This window comes from Typopeltis vanoorti, chromosome 14, assembly GCF_054136105.1.
Source record: "Typopeltis vanoorti isolate ZY-2024b chromosome 14, IOZ_Tvanoo_1.0, whole genome shotgun sequence".
Lineage (NCBI taxonomy): Eukaryota > Metazoa > Arthropoda > Arachnida > Uropygi > Thelyphonidae > Typopeltis > Typopeltis vanoorti.
In genome coordinates this window covers 102170521-102189871 of record NC_143562.1, presented here as the reverse complement: position 1 = coordinate 102189871, position 19351 = coordinate 102170521, and the positions used below count along the sequence as shown (strand labels likewise).

The following is a 19351-nucleotide window of genomic DNA, read 5'->3' as shown; positions in this document are numbered from 1 at the left end:
GTTGCTAGTTGTGAGAGGAGTTTTTCTAAATAAAATTTCATTAAGAATTACCTACATTACTATGAAATAGACTTCGCGAATGTCATCGATGATTTTGATAACAGAAAAGCAAGAAAAATAGCATTTTAGAATGTTGAAATTAAGGTTTTACTTCAAAAATAAACATAGTGTTTTAATTTATTTCCTTATTCGTCGCTTTGACTTTTTGTAGTATTTTTGGCGTGTATTGAGAGGGGCAGCAAACTCAGGGATCGCCCAGCGCGGTAAAAGCTTCAACTACACCACTGGCTGACACACTCTCATCATCCAAACGGAATTATGAGTTTTTTTTTATTGTTCTCGCTTTAGGCCTTAAGTATACAGTAGATATCCGTATTTCGATATATAGCTGAGGTTTTCTGTACTCGTATGACGTATTAGAAAAGATTTGATGTTGTTAATCATAACTAATATTAATTTCAATGAATTTGTGTGTGGTCGATTGTCTTAGTTACTAGATTAAAAACTTCATTTTATTCCAAAATAACTCAACTTACTTGCCTACCTTACAAAAACCTTCTATTGCAATGTGAACAGTGCCATTTTGACATTCAGCGATGCGCATGCGTAATGTAGTAGGCGGGATCTGTATCGACCACTAGCATTTGGTGAGTTCTGCTTCTGTCTGTTAAAAACCAAGCTTGTGTCACTTTTATGTAATAAAGACGACTACATTGTCTCTTTGTCATTTGCCTACCATGTAGTACATGAAGTCTGAATATTATCATGAATTTCGGTTATAAATGACACCATATTGATTTAATCATATTTAAGTTTACTTGTCTTTAAATGTTCATGTTTCTAATATTGCGCTTTAAAAAGCCTTGCGTACGGTGTAAATAGGGTATACAGAAAACACCTCCATAGGCCTTGATTAAGCAATTTGTGTCATGCTATTTTTTTTTTTTTATGGTTATCAGTCACTTAAGTTTTTTAGTTTTGTTATTGCAAATCGTGAGTAATGAAAAGAAGTAAATTCTCATTTAAAAACAATCCGTTTTGTTGTTTAGAATTTTCAAGGTGTAAAATGTAACGTTTACTATTGGCCATTAGCTATTGAATGACAGGAATTTACACTAAAATACTTTGCCATTAATTTGTTCCATGAAGTTAACTTTTCAGTTCGAATTTTACTTCAAAATTAGAACGAAACACATTTGTTTCTTTGTAGGATGTTTACGACTAAATGCGAATACTCAGTCATAAAATAAAGCGATACGCACAGTTTTTTTTTAATGTAATACAAAGCGAAACTATGCATTTGAAACAGATTTAAGTGTAAAATACGTACGCCATAGAAAAAATAATCTCAACCATAATTGAAATGATGGGTTACTAGTGCCATTGGTTGTAGATATGTTCCCGTTTGTTTGATAGCCTAAGAGTATTTGAGATAAACATTTATAAGTTGATGTGATTTGTGATCATTTATTCACAGTGATCGGCGGTTCATTTTTGCTGTAGTCATGTCTGAAAATCCATTTGGTGACCCCGATAGTAATCCATTCTTTGTAAGTGTTAGTTATAGTTTATTCATCCAATGATCATTTTAAATGCCACGTACTGTTGACTTATAATCGCGTGTAGTAGTAGTAAGAAATAAACATTAATTTCTTTTGCCCGAAATGTGTGCTTTTTTTAGAGATTATATTTGAGAAGCGTACTTTGCTGATATATGCGGATTTTTATAATACGGCGAAATTTTTCAGAAATAAGGACAGTTGTTGGAGTGGGCGTGTATAATAATATATCGAATGTCAATTTTTAATTCAGTAGACGTATAGTTTGATATACGTGCTGTTAAGCAAATGACAGTGCACACTCTCCTTGCCGTTTATTCCCATTATTGGATTTAGATTAGGTATTTGTATTAATTTTTTTTTTCTCATATTTTTTGAAACAAGGCGTGCCTACTTTGTGAAAAATCGCCCGTGACGAGGCTTTCGACTCCATGAAGATGTAGTGTTAATAATTCGTGTCGTTATGTCAGAACTTCTTTATGTCAAAATTTCTCTTCTGACTCAGAAGAGAAATTTTTGTGTACCAGATGGTTCTGTGAAAACTGTATAAGGAGGGTGTGAGCAAAGGAGTGAGAAGCAGGTTCTTTGCATGGAAGGTGGTTGGTGAGTGGAATGCATTGCCTGAGTGTGTTGTGGATAAAAACTTTTTATTAACACATTGAATCAGTTTAAGACGAGGTTGGATGAGCATTGTATGCAATAGTGAGTACCTCCCACGATGAGTCTCTGACTCCATGGAGATCGGGTGTTGATAATAATAATTTTGGAATTTATACCACATTGGTGGAACTGTACTCCAAGAGATTGATGAGGCCAGGGACTTGGGAGTGTTGGTGGATAGGGATATGAAGTTTAGGGGGCACACTGCAAAAGTAGCTAAATCAGCTCATCAACTCACTTGGTTGTTGAAAAATACCTTGACGAGCAGAGACAAGCAAGTTATTGTACCTCTGTACTGAGCCTTGATAAGACCTCATCTCGACTACTGTGCCCAGATTTGGTCACCTCGGTTCCTTCTTGATGGGGAGGAGGTGGAGAGGATCCAGAGGCGAGTGACTAAGATGATAACAGGTCTATGGAATGAACCATATGAGAACAGGTTGAAGATTTGTGGGTTGCAGAAACTAGTTGATAGCCGGAGGAGGGGAGATATGATTGAGACATTCAAATTGCTAAAGGGATTCTATAGGATTAATTCAGAGGATATTTTTGAGATCAGGACTGGTGGTGGGAGAACTAGGGGACACCTATAGAAGCTGGGCAAGAGTGTGGTTAGCAGGGGTGTTAGAGCTGGGTTCTTTACTTTTAGAGTGGTAAATGAGTGGAATAAGCTGCCAGAGTCTGTTGTGGGTGCTATGACGGTGAACGAGTTCAAGACAAGGTATGATAGATACTGTGAGAATGTAATCGCATAGTTGTGTGGACATGATGTTTAGGGCCTCCCTCGATGAGTCTAAGGACTCCTGGAGTCGCCTGAAATAATAATAATAATAATTGGTGAAAGCCGGAATTCAAGATTGGGTGGATAATAGTTGGATTATTTTTAGAGGTCAGCATGGCTTTGTTAAGGGGAGGTCTTGCTGTAGCACTTTATTTTGTTTCTATAATAAAGTAATTGCTACAGTTGCATAAAGGTAATGCCAACACTGTGATATTGTCGGACTTTGCAAAAGCATTTGACTGAATACCGCACTCGAATTTGTTAAGCTAAAGCAAATGGTAATGGTTACTGGATTCGTGAGGTGGATAAACGGGTGGTTGTCAGAGTGTATTGTATGGTGGAGCGGAGTCGAGGATTAGAAAAAGGTGTGCGACAAGGCATTGTTTTTGGGCCACTGTTGTTTAATCAATTATATTAGTACTTTATTAACTTTTTACAATAGTGACAGCTGAGTTGGACAAGGCGAATGGCTACACAGCCATTACTGTAATACTGATGGCTTTTGACAGGATATCCTATGGAATACTGTTATGCAAATTAGAACAAATAGGGATGGATATTAAACTGATGATGTGGATAAGAGAATTATTCATGGACAGATACTGAAAAGTAGGGAATGGAGGAGACAGTGGCATGCCTCAAGGCTCTGTGCTTGGACCATTATTGTTTAATTTGTACATAAATGATATGAGAAATGATATGATGTTTGCTGGTGATGCAAAGTTGGATAACACAGTAATTAACCAAGCTGGTGTGGAGAACTTGCAGGATGATTTAAATAAGCTGGCAGTATGGGCAAAAGATAATGAATCATTCAATGTGGAAAAGTGTAGAGTTATGCATTTTGGGATTAAAAGATTACAGGTTGTGTACCAAATTAATGGAACAGTACTCCAAGAGATTGATGAGGCTAGGGACTTGGGAGTGTAAGTAGGATAAATTTGAAGTTCAGAGGGCATATTGCTAAGGTGTCCAAGATAGCTCCTAGGATTACTTGGTCGTTGTAGAACACACAAAATGCAGAGATAAAGAAGTTATTATTCCTTTTTATAAGGTGTTGAAACATCCACATTTGGATTACTGTACTTAGGTCTAGTCACCTGGATTTCTTGGAGATGAGAAAGTGGTAGAAAAGATTCAGAGGCAAGTGACCAAGTTGGTGAGTGGTGTAAGGAATACTCCCTACATTAATAGATTGAGAGTTTACGAATTACAGGGTTGGTTGATAGGTGGAGAAGAGGGGATATGTGATAGAAACATTTCAGTTAAGGTTTTTATAAAATTGATGCAGGGGATATATTTCATTAATGGGATTGTGGTGGAAGAACAAGAGGTCATCCCTGGAAGTTAAGTAAGTGTGATTAACAAGAGCATGAGAACTAGATTTTCCTCTTGGAGAGTGGTGAATGAATGGAATGTGTTGCCTGAGTCAGTTGAGTGCTTCATCTGTCAGTGAGGTATGATAGATATTGCATGGATAGTTTGGGTCTCCAATGATGAGTCGTCTGACTCCATGGTGATACCTGCATAATAATAATCATACTGGAGATAATTTGCTGAGTGATATCGAGTTGTTTGCTGATGCTAAGTTTGGAAGAGCTATAGTAAAAGTGATATAGTGATCCTTCTGGATGATTTGAATAAGCTGTCAGTGTGGTCAGTGAATGGTTTTTCTTTTAATATGCCTAAATGTAAAGTTATTCATTTTGGATTGTAAATGTTTTAGTCTGTGTTTTATGTTGATACACAGAATACAGATTGGGTTTTTCATTGCTGAAAATTGATGAGGCCAGGGATCTGGGTAGTTTAGAGGTTATATTGCAAAAATTGGCAAAACATGTCAGAAGATCACCTGGATGCTTAAAAATATATTCAGTAGTAGGGACAAAAAAAAAGTCATTATTCCTCTTTGTAGGTCTGATATGATCCACTTGGACTATTGTGCCCAAATTTGGTCATGTGGAAGTGGTTTAGAGGATTCAGAGGAGGGTAACTAAGGTGGTTTGGGGGCCTGTGGAATGCTTCATATAAAGAGAGAGAGACTGAGGATTTGTGGACTACAAAAATTGACAGATACAGTGGCAGACTGGCCAGGGTATCAGCTAACCTGATGGCAAGTGGATACCTTAAATATTGGACAACATGTTAAAAATGTTAATGACCTTTTAGTAGCTTGAAAATATAATATAATAGAAGTTCCAATATCATTACTGTATGCAACTAAAATTTACATTTTATTACTGTTTTAATAAAAAAAAAAAATTAATAAACTCATTTTTTGAGGATACTTATCTCATCTTCCTTTTACCCTCTTTTACCTTGCGGCGTCGAGGGTTTATTAATCATCAGCACTCAAACCGTTTACAGGATAAGGTGGTCAGCCCTACGTCCTGGTGTATCCTATGTCTTGTAGCGTTGAGTTCTCAAGGCCGGTTTGCCTGCTTTTTGGGATGAAAAACCCCAGGATAAACTGGGGGGGGGGACCCTATTGTCTACGTCCAAGACTGGCTTACTTGGCTATGACTGAGGAAGATCCTTCAGCTCCTCACGGCACCGACGGGTAATCGAACCTAGGGCACTTCTTCCCCAGGCATATGGTTGCAAAGCGCACAGTCACTAGGCTAATCACTTGGATGGATACTTTATATTTAAGAATATAATAAATAACTGAAAAAATAATGGTGATTCATGTTATGCGAGACCGACACATACATTATATAGGCTCGGATCTTTAATATTGTGACTGTGCGATGAAGCGTAGCTGGAAATCCCAACCTGGGATCGTGACATGCAGCCAGAATCAACTTTGTATCAAGCTATTGCATACATTGCAAAGACAGCAAATATTTTTCATTGCATCGGCCTCAGTTTGAGTGCACTTCATCAGCATGAGGATTATAGCCACCATAAAGATGTTAGGCAAACAAGCAATTCCTTTTCGAGGTCACAAAAATGAATCGGCCTGCAGATAATGAGGTTCTGAATCAAGGCAATTTTTTAGCTACAGTGCAGTTGATGGCAAAATATGACCCTATTATGGCAGCTCACATTTCTGCAGTACAAAACAAGTCCACACAAAGAATCAAATGATTAGAACAACAAGGAAAGGCTCAAAGTAAAGGCCGTGGTGGAATTTTTACATACCTGAGTAAAACAACTATTAACATGTTAATCCAAATTATGGAGAATATGATAAAAGAAAGAATTAGTCGTGAAGTTTCTCGAGCAAAATATTATTCTATTCAAGTTGATTCAACATAAGATAATTCGTCCATCAATCAGTGCAGCATTATTGTTTGTTATGTGCTTAAAGGTGTTATCTGTGAGTGACTATTTTCAGTTGTGCCAAGTAATAAAATGATGGTACAGGACAGGGACTTTTTGATCTATTAACTGAAACATTACAGCATCTTAAAATTGATTCCAAAAAATGTTTATCTGATAGTACAGATGGAGGCTGCAAGCTACCATGGCCAGTATAATGGTTTACAAAGTAAAATTATTGATATGGCTGATCAACATTTTTATATATGGTGCTATGCCCATGTCTTGAATTTGGTGATAACTGAAACAACAAAATGTTGCATGCCTGCAGTTTCTATTTTCAATTTGCTCCAGAATTTAGCAAATTTTGTGAAAACATTATACACGAGAATGGCTATGGATAGACGTTGTTGGAAAATATCTAGGACAAGAAAAAAAAGAAATGATTAAAGCTAATTGGTGAGACAAGATGGTCAGGAAAATCCAATGCAGTAACTATATTTGGACGTTTTGATGATGCCACTGTCAGTACTTTTGTAAATCTGTTGACATGCTTACTAATGATACAAGATTCTGACAAGGTTGATGCAAAAACAAAACAAGAAGCAAATGTTTTACTTCAAAGTCTTCTAAAGTTTGAAACAATATTGACAGCATTTACTTGTACATATTTGAAACTACAGCCCCGTTATCAAGTTATTTACAGACTAGTGGTTTAGTTATGTTTACTGCATGGAGTTTAATAGATTCAGCTACAACAAAGTTGAAGGAACAGATAAGAAGATATGATAACGTTCACAGCAAGGCATTGGAATTTGTAAATAAATGTAATGACAAGATTTCACAGTTGAATATGGATGAAAATCAAACATTGGAAATTGACTTTTTGGAAACAGCATTGCCAGTTAAGAGGCAGAGGAAGAAAAGAATGGCAGAGGAGCTTATAGATTTTATAACTTTATAAAGTCATCTGTACACTATCAGTTACTCAAGTGCAATGTGAGAGGACATTTTCAAAGTTAAAGATCATAAAGAAAAGGCTAAGAAAGTCGCTGTCTGAGGAGAAATTGGAATCATACATGTTGCTATCCATTGAAAAGGAATTGTTAGAGGAATTGGATGCGGAAGCAATTATTGACAGATTCACACAATCACACAATCTGAATTCAAACGATTGTTCTTAATATAGTGGACTGCATGAAATATGCTTTTGAACTACCTGTTAATGTGTAAAATGTTCAGTACAAGCAAACTATTTGAAAATATCTGCCATTTATTTAAAATTAAAGAAAAATAATTTAAAAATTCAATTCTAACAATCTGTATTTACATTTAGTATCTACTGTATACTGCCAGTAATATGTACACTCCAATTATTAAAAAATATACATTTATTTCACAAAAAGTTTGATTGTACCATTTTTCCACTTATATAATATATTTTTTGAAAATTTTATTTATTTCTTATAGAAATATGATAGCCTTATAATTGTGGGTGGGCCCCCCCTTTGTATCCTGGCAACCAATATTTTTAGACCCAGTCTGCCACTGTTAATACACATGATGTCAAAATTTTGCGGGATGATTTGGATAGATTAGCAGACTGGGCAAAGGAGAATGGATGTCAGTTTAATGTGGTAAAGTGTGTGAGGCAGTGTTTCTCAATGTGGGGCAATTTGAATATTTTGGCAGGCAATTAGAACATGTACGTATTTATACATATTTATATTATACTTTTTCAGAATTTGGCTGACTATTATGCTATGGGGGGGGCATCAAAATCTTTGAGACGTTGAGGTGGAGCATGATCCAAAAAACGTTGAGAAACACTGGTGTAAGGTTATGCATTTTGAGGTGAAAAGATTATCAGCAGTATACCACATTAGTGAAACTGTACTCCAGAAATTGATAAAGCCAGAGACTTAGGAGTGTTAGTGGATAGGGAGTTAAAGTTTAAGGGCATATAGCAAAAGTTAGCACTTCTGCTGTTAGCCAGTACAGTTCCACCAATGTGGTATACCACTGATAATCTTTTCACCAAAATGCATAACCTTATACTTTGCCACATTAAACTGACATCCATTCTCTTTTTCCCAGTCTGCCAATCTATCCAAATCATCCTGCTAAAGCAGTTCATTACATCACTTGGTTACTGAAGAATACTTTGGCAAGCAGCTTATTGTTCCTCTTTATCGAGCCTTGATAAGACCCCATCTTGAATATTACATGCAGATCTGGGTACCAGAGTTTCTTGGTGATGGGGAGGAAGTGGAGAGGATCCAGAGGTAAGTGACCAAGATGGTAGCAGGCCTATGGAGTGAACCTTAAAAGAGAAGGTTGAAGATTTGTGGATCCCAGAAACTGGTTGATATGTGAAAAAAAGAATGATATGATTGACATTCAAATTACTGAAGGGTTTTTACAAAATTAATTCAGACAAAATTTTTCAGAACAGGTGTGTTGGTGGGAGAACTAGGGACCATCCGTGGAAAATGACTAAGAGTGTAGTTAGCAAAGGTATTAGAACTAGGTTTTTTGCTTGGAGAATGGTGGATGAGTGGAATAGGTTGCTAGTCTGTTTTGGGTGCCATGACTGTGAAGTCTGTAAACTGAATAATGTAGGTGTCAAATGGATGAATAAAGGAATTGAGCATGAAATTTGGAAGAGGACACTGTTGGAAGTAGAACAAGATGAATAATTGTAGCAGTCAATTGCATGAGGAGTGTAAAGAGCATGTCTATAAACTGAATAATGTAGGTTTCAAATGGATGAATAAAGGGATTGAGCATGAAATTTGGAAGAGGACACTGTTGGAGGTAGAACAAGATGAATAATTGTAGCAGTCAATTCATGAGGAGTATAAAGAGCATGTTAGGAAAGTGACTCATTTGGAAAGAAGCGAAACTTGGTAGAATGGCAACTACTGTAGATGACATTGTTGAGGTATTTAGGGAACAATTTATAAAGATGTTTCATCCTCCAGGGTAAATCATGAAACACTGAAGTGTAGCAGATATCAGAGAGGATGGCTTTATTTTGAGGGAGCAAGGAGGTATGTGAGGAAATAAGCTTGATGTCAGTAAGGTGAGATTTGATGACATATCACTACGTACCTTAAGGGAATTGGCAACAGCTTTGGCATGCATGTTTAATAAGAGTTTTACAACAGCACACATTCCAAGAGAGTGGAAAGAAGGTAAATTTGTCCCACTGCATAAAAGTGATGAAAACGCTGCAGTTACACATTATAGGCGAATCTGTATATCTGGAGTTGTAGTTAAGGAACTGGAAAGATTGGTGAGAACTAGGATACAGAAATGTGTTGATAACAGAAGTGTTCTCTGTTTTTGTCAACGTGGTTTTGTTAAAGGGAGATCATGTTTTATTAACTTATATACTATAAGTTACTAACAAAGCCACTAATGTTTTAGACAAGGGAGATGCATTTACAGTGGTATGCTTAGATTTTGCAAAAGCTTTTGATTGCCTGTCACATGGCAACTGTTAAATAAACTGAAAGAAATGGGATTGGATAACAGACTAATGAGTTGGATCAGTGACTGACTGTCAAATAGGTACCAGAAAGTTGTAGAGGGTGCAGTGTCCCAGAGGAAGAGGGTCACTAGCTGTGTGCTGCAGGGGTCTGTAGTGGGGCCATTGTTGTTTAGTTTGTATATTAATGATATTGGGATGGGTTTAACTGGTGATATGCAGCTCTGCATAAGATGCAAAATTAGAGTAAGTATGCAGAGTCAAGCAGAATGTTGTGACCTTACAGGAGGATGTGCATAGATTGTATGAATGGGCAGATAAGTGGAACTGTCAGTTCATTGTTGCAAGGCGTAAGGTTTTGAAATTTTGTAAGGAATGATGGTATTCCAACTATACACTTGGTGGGGAAACTTTATAGGAGGCAGAGAAGATGAAGGCTCTGGGAATGGTGATGGACAAGCACCTGAAATTTAGGGGCCACATTGCACAACTTGTGAAGTCATCACATTGGATAATGGCAGTGATGTGGAATAAAGTGTATGCAGAAATAAAGAGATTATGATTCCACTGTATAAAGCCTCATATGAATTACTTTGCACAGATTTGGGCATGGGGGTTTTCATGGTGATGAGGATATGTCAGAAAGCCAGAGAAGATTCACAAATGTGGTCTTTGGAATGTGGAATATGAAGGTAGATTGAAAGAATGTAAATTGCAAAGCCTCATGAATAGGAGGAGGGATACGATCAAGACATAAGTTAGTCAGAGGCTGTTGCCAAGTTGATATGGAAATAATTTTTCACAGAATGGGGGAGGGGGTAGAACAACATCTATCCATGGAAACTGTACAAGGAGGGTGTAAGGGGCAGGTTTTTTGCATGAAGAGTGTTTGGTGAGTGGAATGCATTGCCTGTGTGTGTTTTGAATGTAGACACATTGAATCAGTTTAATGCATAATTGGATGAGCTTTGCATGTGATAGTGTGTACCTCACATGATGAGTCTCTGACTCTTTGGTAGTCAGATGTTAATAATAATAACATACAGACTTCCTTTAGGTCAAACATCTTTGTCTAGATCATAGGTGGCCAACAGCAGGCCTGCGGCCCGCATTCGGCCTGTAACATGATTTTGTGCGGCCTGTGGCAGGATAAAAACTATGTTAAATTATATCATCATCATCAAATCATCATCATCAAATTCCTGCCATGTACCCTCAAGGGGTGTACAGGATATGACAGTACTACATGAAAAAATTACATCATTAATAACTTCCTATCTACAATTTTCCTCCAAATCAGTCTGTTACTTGTCAAGACTCCAACATTATCAGATCTTATATTTCTATCGTCTAAGGCACTTTGTACCATATCAATCCACCTATATCTTGGTCTTCCTCTGGGTCGTTTTCCTGCCAACCTGGCAGAGAACACTTGTTTTGCTAATCTTTCCTCTCCCATTCTATTTAAGTGACCATACCATCTGAGATTAGCTCTGCTAACGCATTCCTGGATGCTGACAATGTCAAGTTCTTTCCTAATATCCTCATTTTTAATATGATATTGCCATTGATGCCATCTGTTCACGCCTCTAATCTTTCTCAGGACTCTCATATCTGCAGTCTCTAGTCTTTGGTCAAGTGTTTTACTTCTGACCCAGCTCTCAGATCCATAAGTTAAAATTGGTTTGAACACAGTCTTGTATACAGCTAATTTAGTGTTCCGACTAATTTCTTTCTTATTCCATATGAATTTATTCAATTGACTTCCCACGATACCAGCTTTGCTGATTCTGTTGTCTATTTCTATATTTAGTTTACCATCTTCAGTAAAAATTGTGCCTAAGTAGCTGAAATGTTTTACTTGTTCCACAGGTTCTCCATTCACAACACAGTTGACATTTTCAATGATTCTGCCTATTTTCATTGTCTTTGTCTTTTTATTGCTGACCTTCATACCATATCTATTACAACAGCTATTCAATTTAGTCAGAGAATCTTGCAGACTTGTAGCGGATTTATTTAGAAGTATAACATCATCCGCATAACGCAAAGAGCTGACATTAACATCTCCAATTTTGATATCATGTTTAATACCAATTTCCTTCATAATGTGATCCATATAGATAATGAATAACAGAGGGGATAATGTACATCTTTGTCTCACACCAGATTTAACATTAAACCATCTTCCTGTACTTCCTTCAATTCTAACTGCTGACTCACAACTCAAATAAAGACTAAGTATTGCTTGATATAATGCCCCATTGACACCATATAACTGCAACGTATTGAATAGCTTCTCTCTTGGCACCTTGTCATATGCCTTTTCCAAATCGACAAAACTTAAATACAGATCTTTGTTATATTCCCATGCTTTCTCGACTATTTGTCGTAAAGTGAAGATCTGATCCTGACAGCCTCTATTTGGCCTGAATCCAGCTTGTTCTTCACCAAGCTTTTCTTCCACAATTCTTCTCAACCGTTTCTCAAGTATACTTGCATAGATCTTGCCAGGAACACTCAGTAGGGAAATACCTCTGTAATTCTCACATTCAGTTTTATTTCCCTTTTTATATATGGGTACTATGAGAGCTCTACTCCAATCATCGGGAATTCGTCCCTCTGTCCAGGCTTTCTGAACTATGCAGTGCAGCCACTGTAAGACTCTTATACCACCATACTTCAGCATTTCTGGTCGAATATCATCTACTCCTGCTGCCTTTCCACATTTCAAGCCTTTGATGGCTTTTTCTACTTCAAGTATGGATATGTATTCCTGACTGCATGCCTGGTCAGTGTTTTTTATCACTGTGCTGTCATCACTGCTTGTTTCATTTAGCAGTTTTTCAAAGTAATTACTCCATACTTCAAGGATATCTTTTTCTCCTGTTTTCATTTCACCTTTATCATCTCTAATTCCTTTTACAGCACTCTTTCCTCCATTCCTAAGCTTCTTCAACAACCTCCAGAATATTTTGCCACCTTCTTGATATTTATTTTCTATATTCTTGCCAAAGTCCTCATTTGACTTTTGTTTAGCTAGTTTTACACACTGTTTAGCTTTCTTACATTTGTCTCTGTATTCTGTAAGAGTAAAAGCTGACTTATTTGCCAGGAACTTTTGATATGCTTTCTTCTTTTCCTTCACTGCCTCTTTAACTTCCTGTGTCCACCAGGGAGTTCTGATTTTTTTATCTTTGCACACAACCTCACCACATGCCTCTCTGGCAGAATCAATCAATATTTCCTTCAGAGTTTGCCACTGAATCTCCAAGGTTTGATTCCTGTTCTCAAACTCTTTCATTTTCTTTTCAATAATATTTCTGTATTTTAGTCTACAGTTTACATCTGAGAGCTGCTCAACTTTTATTCGCTTTAAAACTTTCTTACATGTTATTCTTTTCAATATGAAATTCAATTTTATCCTGCTCAAGACTAAATAGTGATCACTTCCAATTTCAAATCCTCTGTACACTCTGGTGTCCTGCACCAGGGAGAAAACATCACTATCAACAATAACATAGTCAATGAGACTTTTCTTATTCCTAGCCTCTTCTCTCCATGTGAATTTGTGCACATTTTTATGTTGGAACATGGTGTTCGTAATAACCAGTCCATGTCCTGAGCAGAAATCCAACAGATATTTGCCATTATTATTAGCTTTGCTCTTTTCTCCAAATTTTCCCAAAATATTTTTGTATGTCTCACAATCATTTCCTACTCTACTATTTAGATCCCCAACAAGGACCAACTTTTCCTTTTTCATTGTGTCAGTTGCTTTTTCTAAAGCCTCAAAAAATTCCTCCACTTCTACCTTAGTAGAACCTTCTGTGGGACCATAGGCACAAATAAGTCTCATTGTCCAGTTCCCCATTCTCATATCTGCCCACATTACTCTACTTGAGACTGACTGCCATTCAAGAAGATTAGCCTCGTATTTTGTGTTGAATACTATGGCTACTCCTTCTTTTCCTTGATTGTTATTGCCTGAATATAACATTTTGTATTTATTGCTCAGAAAGATCTCACCAGTTTTGGTCTTTTTTGTTTCAGTCACCCCTATTATGTCGATCTGGTACTTATCTAATTCCTCAGCTAGCTCCATTTCTTTGCCATTCAGGCTTCTTACGTTGATAGTACCGATCTTTAACTCTGGTGATGTTGAGTTGGGGTTTGTTTTCAGATTTGTTCCAGTAGCTGACTTTTCGCTGTTCGCCCTGGTTCCCTGGCGAAAACAACGGGGGCCTTGTTTAACCGGGCGACGCCCCAGCCGGCATGAAATTTTGTCATGTTGTACCATCATTTTTTATTTTGGTTTAACCAATAAGAATACAATTTGGTCGGCTAAATCCCAAATTGCCAGCCCATCCTCGTTCGTTCAGTATCAAAGTAGATACCCAACAGGGTGCACCACGAGAAGGTGAGGATTGGACATTAGGTCAGAAGCCCTGGTCGGTTCTCCGCATTCCTTTAAAGGCTATGTGGAGGTCTCCTCTCAGTTATACAGCTTTGACCCTTAAGCACCCCATTAAATTTGACCATTAAATTATATGTATTATCTATTTAGCTATTAGTTTCGACCGCAGATTTTCTGATTGATATACTAGTTATATTCATTATTTCTGATGACGGAAACAATTTATATTCTCAACACAAAATCAAAATTGTTTTAAAAAGATTACTCATTTTATAAAATCTACTGCTTCTCTGTGCGAGTGGTGGTAGTGGGAGTGGTAGATTTCTATGTGCTCCAGAGTAACGCATCATTGAAAGTCATTTGCTCTGCTCTGGTTACAGTGACCAGTTTCAGGACTCAGTTTCAAGTATTTTATATTGTTTTCCCAGTAGTAAAATGATTTAACAAATATAGCAATTCAATGTATATAACTATTTCCTTGAAAAAATGCAGAGTTTATTTTTATTTAAGTTCTGTCTAAAAGTGTGTGGCCTGTGACGCTAGCCCTCGTCATATATTGGCCTGCATATAGAATGAAGTTTGCCACACCTGATCTAGATCATCCTGGTGTCTTCAGTATTCCTTTTCGCTATGAAGTTACATACTTTGGATCAGCTCGAAGAATGAACAACTGATATGTCAAGAACACTACACACTATGTCCATCTGTACTACAGTAGTTTCAGGGTGGCAAACCATGTCATGGATATAGATCACTAGATTCACTCGAGGAGGGGGAACCTCTCTTTTTTACAGAAGCAGATATAAATCAGATGTTTTCTGAAATCCATTAGAGTATTCTTCAAACCTAAGCATATTCACCATCAAAAATCTGTGAGACTATAATTTTGGGACCTTCAGCAAAATTCTATCACTGCACCAATTAGGACTGTAGGAGCCTGCCTTTATAGTCAGTTTGTTTGCCTTCCTTCTGGTGTGCATGTGCTTAGTGTATTTTTTGATTTAAAAATCAAGACATAAGTGGAAGATATTATAAATAATTATGGAAGCCACTTATGTAAATGTATTATTTATATTTGTAGAATTTTTGGCTTTTCGTAGCTATTTTTGATACAGTGCAGTAAGAAGAAATAAAAATGAGTAGCAGTTAAATTGAAAGCATGCAATATATGTGCTATCAACTGCGTTAGGATAACTCCATCTACGTTAATAAACATCAAGGAATAAATTAAAAAAAAATTAATTTAAATAATTAATTATAATTATTGTGAAACACAAATGGTATTAGTTAGGGTAACATTCCAAATTTGAGAAAGTTTAATGCAATCATTTACGTTAAGGTTGGATTGTGAATGTGTGCTTTGCAACTTTCTTGATTCAATCCTTTATGTAGAACTTAATATTATTTCACTGAAAGTTTATCATACATTGCCTTCCAGACTGTATGGTATGGTCTTTACAAGTTATATAAAGAAAATGTTCTGTTAAGACCTGTTATATTGAACTGCATAGGTTGACCAACTTATAAACTCTTAAGATATCTAATCTTCTCTCTGTGTTGTTCATTAAAAATTCATTAGATTTCAAGAATAAAATTTCAGGATTATCCTTTAGGAATAAGGTTCGACTTAGTCTCACTCTTCACAAACATCCCTCTGACAGATACAATTAAATTGCTACATAATGATTTTTCTCATGATATAATAAAATTATTTGATTTTTTCATTAATTCAGTTGTCAAAAAACAAATTATATAAGCAGATAAATCAATTATATAAGTAGAAAAAGTCCAGGTGTAGATAATATTCCTATAGAACTGCTACAAAATCTAGCTGATGAGACAAAAACCTTACTCTATCAATTAATAGCCCAAATCTATGATAGAGGGGAAATACCAAAGGAGTTTATGAAATCAAGCATAATACCAAAAAAGAATAATGCAAACAAATGCAGCCAGTTTAGAACAATAGCTTTATTCCCACATGTTAGCAAAATTCTGCTAAAAATTATTCAAAATGGAATTTATTCAAAAATAGATTGTCTATTGGATGAAGACCAGTTTGGATTCAGAAAGAATAAAGGAACAAGAGAGGCAATACTCTGTTTAAGAACAATAATAAAGAGAAGATTAGACCTTAGTCAAAATACTTAAATTTGCTTCCTTGATTTAGAGAAAGCATTTGATAAAGTAAACCAGCAAATACTCCTAAATTGTCTAACTAATATCGGCATAGATTTGAGAGATAGGAAAATAATTTATCAAATTTACAAAAATCAAAATGGACGGATTAAAATCAATGATGAGAAAATAATAAATATAAGGAGTGGAGTAAGACAAGGATGTATACTTTCAGCACTTTTAATTTAATTTATATATTGAAAAGGCCATTCAGGAAACTAAAGATAAAATAAATAGTGGCATAAAGATAAATGGTGAGCAAGTCGTGTGTATAAGATTTGCTGATGACATAGCCCTTGTAGCAGAAAACAGAAGAACGTTAAAAACAATGCTAGAATTACTAAATAATAACCTTGAAAAATATAAAATGAAAATCAACACAGATAAGACTAAAATCGTTACAGGCAAAATCCTTATCAATATAGAGCATATAGACATCAGCAGGAAACAAATAAAACAAGTGAAAAGCTTTAAATATTTAGGAAGCCTAATAACAGAAGATGGCAGAACAAGAGAAGACATAAGATCAAGAATAAAGAATGCAAAAGCCCAATTCTCTAAGATGAAAAGCATTTTAACAGGAAACCTCAACCTATAATTGAAAAAAAAAAAAATTAATAAAGACATTTATATGGAGCATTGCACTGTATGGATGTGAAACCTGGATTCTAGGCAGAGAAGATGTAAGAAGATTGGAGGCTTTTGAAATGTGGTGCTGGCGCCGCATGAACAAAATAAAATGGACAGAAAAAAAATCAAACCAACAAGTCCTGAGAGAGATAAACGAAACAAGAACTCTAATTAAATCAATCAAAATTAGAGGGGATAGGTGGTTTGGACATATACTTCGACATGATGGACTTGTGAAAAGAATAACTGAAGGCAAAATAGAGGGGAAAAGAAGAAGAGGCAGACAAAAGAAAAGCTTTCTTGACCAAGTCAAAGACGGCACGGGTTTGAGGAGTTACCAGGAGGTTAAGAAGAAAGCAAACAACAGAGCAGAATGGAGGAAATTGCTGCTGAACTACCAGTCCCAAGACTGATGCAACTGATGATCATAAGCAGATAAAAGGAACAGCTATGGGATATCCCCCTTCCCCCCACTCTAGCTAATTACTTCTGTTTTGAACATCATATTCTCAATGTTTTTTTACCTAAGCCAGTGTTTCTTCCCAGATTTTTCCTATGATGGAACACTTCACAAATCCTGTAATTTTCATGGAAAACCTTGGTTATTTTGTAATGTATTAATAATTAATTATGTCATAATCATAAAGTGTATTAGTACACTTATATATATGGTGTGACATGTTGACAAATATAAAATTACATTTAAATCATTTATCAATCACTGGACTGATGAAATCTTGTAGCATATTAGTTTCCTTAGGCCAACATCATTAAATTAATTTGTGCTGATTTTCATTGTCATCTCCCATTCTGATCACCAAAAATTTATAATATAAGTATTCACGAATGAATGCAGACTTTTTCTCCTGTGTTCTGGTAGTTTTCTCCTCCTTTTGTACGTCCTGGCAATTGCTTTGTTCGCTGGAGGTGGATAAATCACTATCTGTTTCATCACAAATACCTTCAATAAAAGATTTCTTAACACCAAAATTAAACAAAGTCCCTTGTCTCTTATTCATATTAAAATTTAAATCTGTAGTCCTATTACTTTTAAAAAATCATGTCACTATGGTTTAGAAACAAGCACTTTCACCCTACCGTATGAACTTGCGAAGAAAGTATTCAGTATTACTAGATTTGAGATACAGACTACCTTGATCTTCAATTTCAGTGGAAAAATTTTCTTTATATTTACTCACTGATTGGTCACTAACATTTGCAACACAGATGTTATTTCGTTCAGTTTTGAGAATAGAGGATACGCTGACCATTGCTGTAATCGGCTTGCAGGCAATTTTTATGACTGGTCATAAACAGTGGTATCCCCATTCCCAAATGTTGAAAGATTTCGATGTGTGAAAATTAACCATAATTCATGAATATTTCCATGGTTAAAAATATGTGGCTTTGTCACTGACATTTGCAACATATGTTATTTCGTTCAGTTTTGAGAACATAGGATACTCCGCCCATTGTTGTAATCGGTTTGCAGGCAACGGTATTCCCTTTCTTGAATTACTTCCATGTTTAAAAATACATGGCTTGGTCACTGACATTACAGAACACTTATTCAATTTCTGCAGAACACAATTTGGGAAACCCTGACCTAAGCCATCAAATTTGGTACAGATATGTTGATGTTTTTGCTGTGTGCAACTCTTCTTTGTATGATGTCCATGAATTTCTTGAGAAAATGAATTCAATAAATCCAAAAATCAAATTTATAATAGAAGTAGAAGATAGTTACTGCCTTCCTTTTCTGGACATTCTCATTCTGCATCAGCCTAATGGCAGTCTATAGTTTTCTGTATATAGAAAACCAATTCACACTGGCAAATACATTGATGCTAACCCACATCACTGATTCTCTTCTAAACAACGAACTGTCTGTTATCAGAGCTACCATCATCTGATGGTAGCTCCAATAAAATAATAATTATGGCCTTCATTTTAATCCTTCTTGAGAAGAAATGTCTAGAATTTGTCTTCCAAATAAATAATACATTTACATATGTGACTTAGGTAATTATTTGTTATTATTGATGTATTTCTCTGTGCTGAGAAAGGACTGTTAAAGGACCATCAGAAAAAAAAAAAGTGATGCTTTGCCAGATTGACCTACAAGTCTCTTTCCATGCGGCTCATAAACTTAATACCTTCCTTGTTCTCTAAAAGACAAATATCCTCCTCTCTGTGATCCAGGAGTTTACAGAATCCTTTGTTCTTCTGGACTATGTTATTATGGACAAACTAATCATTCTTCACAAAATCGTCTTGAAGAATGTTAAGAATATATTTTACTTAAATGGCTTGCTACTATATTTATTGGGTTGTTTAAGTAAAAAGCCCAATTTTGGAGGAGCAGAGTC

At 36.0% G+C, this 19351-nt stretch overlaps 1 protein-coding gene across 3 annotated transcripts in view; it reads left to right on the top strand.

Annotated features, from left to right (window-relative positions):
- The first annotated feature begins 481 nt into the window (after positions 1–481).
- Positions 482–19351, top strand: part of LOC150099806 (secretory carrier-associated membrane protein 1-like) — a 244097-nt gene continuing 225227 nt past the window's right edge. For 2 of the 3 annotated variants that reach the window (XM_090403730.1, XM_090403728.1), the window contains exon 1: positions 1379–1550. In XM_090403730.1, coding sequence (XP_090259856.1) covers positions 1506–1550 — 45 coding nt within the window. In that variant the 5' untranslated portion in view covers positions 1379–1505. Of the gene's footprint in view, positions 648–1378; positions 1551–19351 lie in introns of those variants that run through there. The other variant, XM_090403729.1, reaches the window with a different exon arrangement.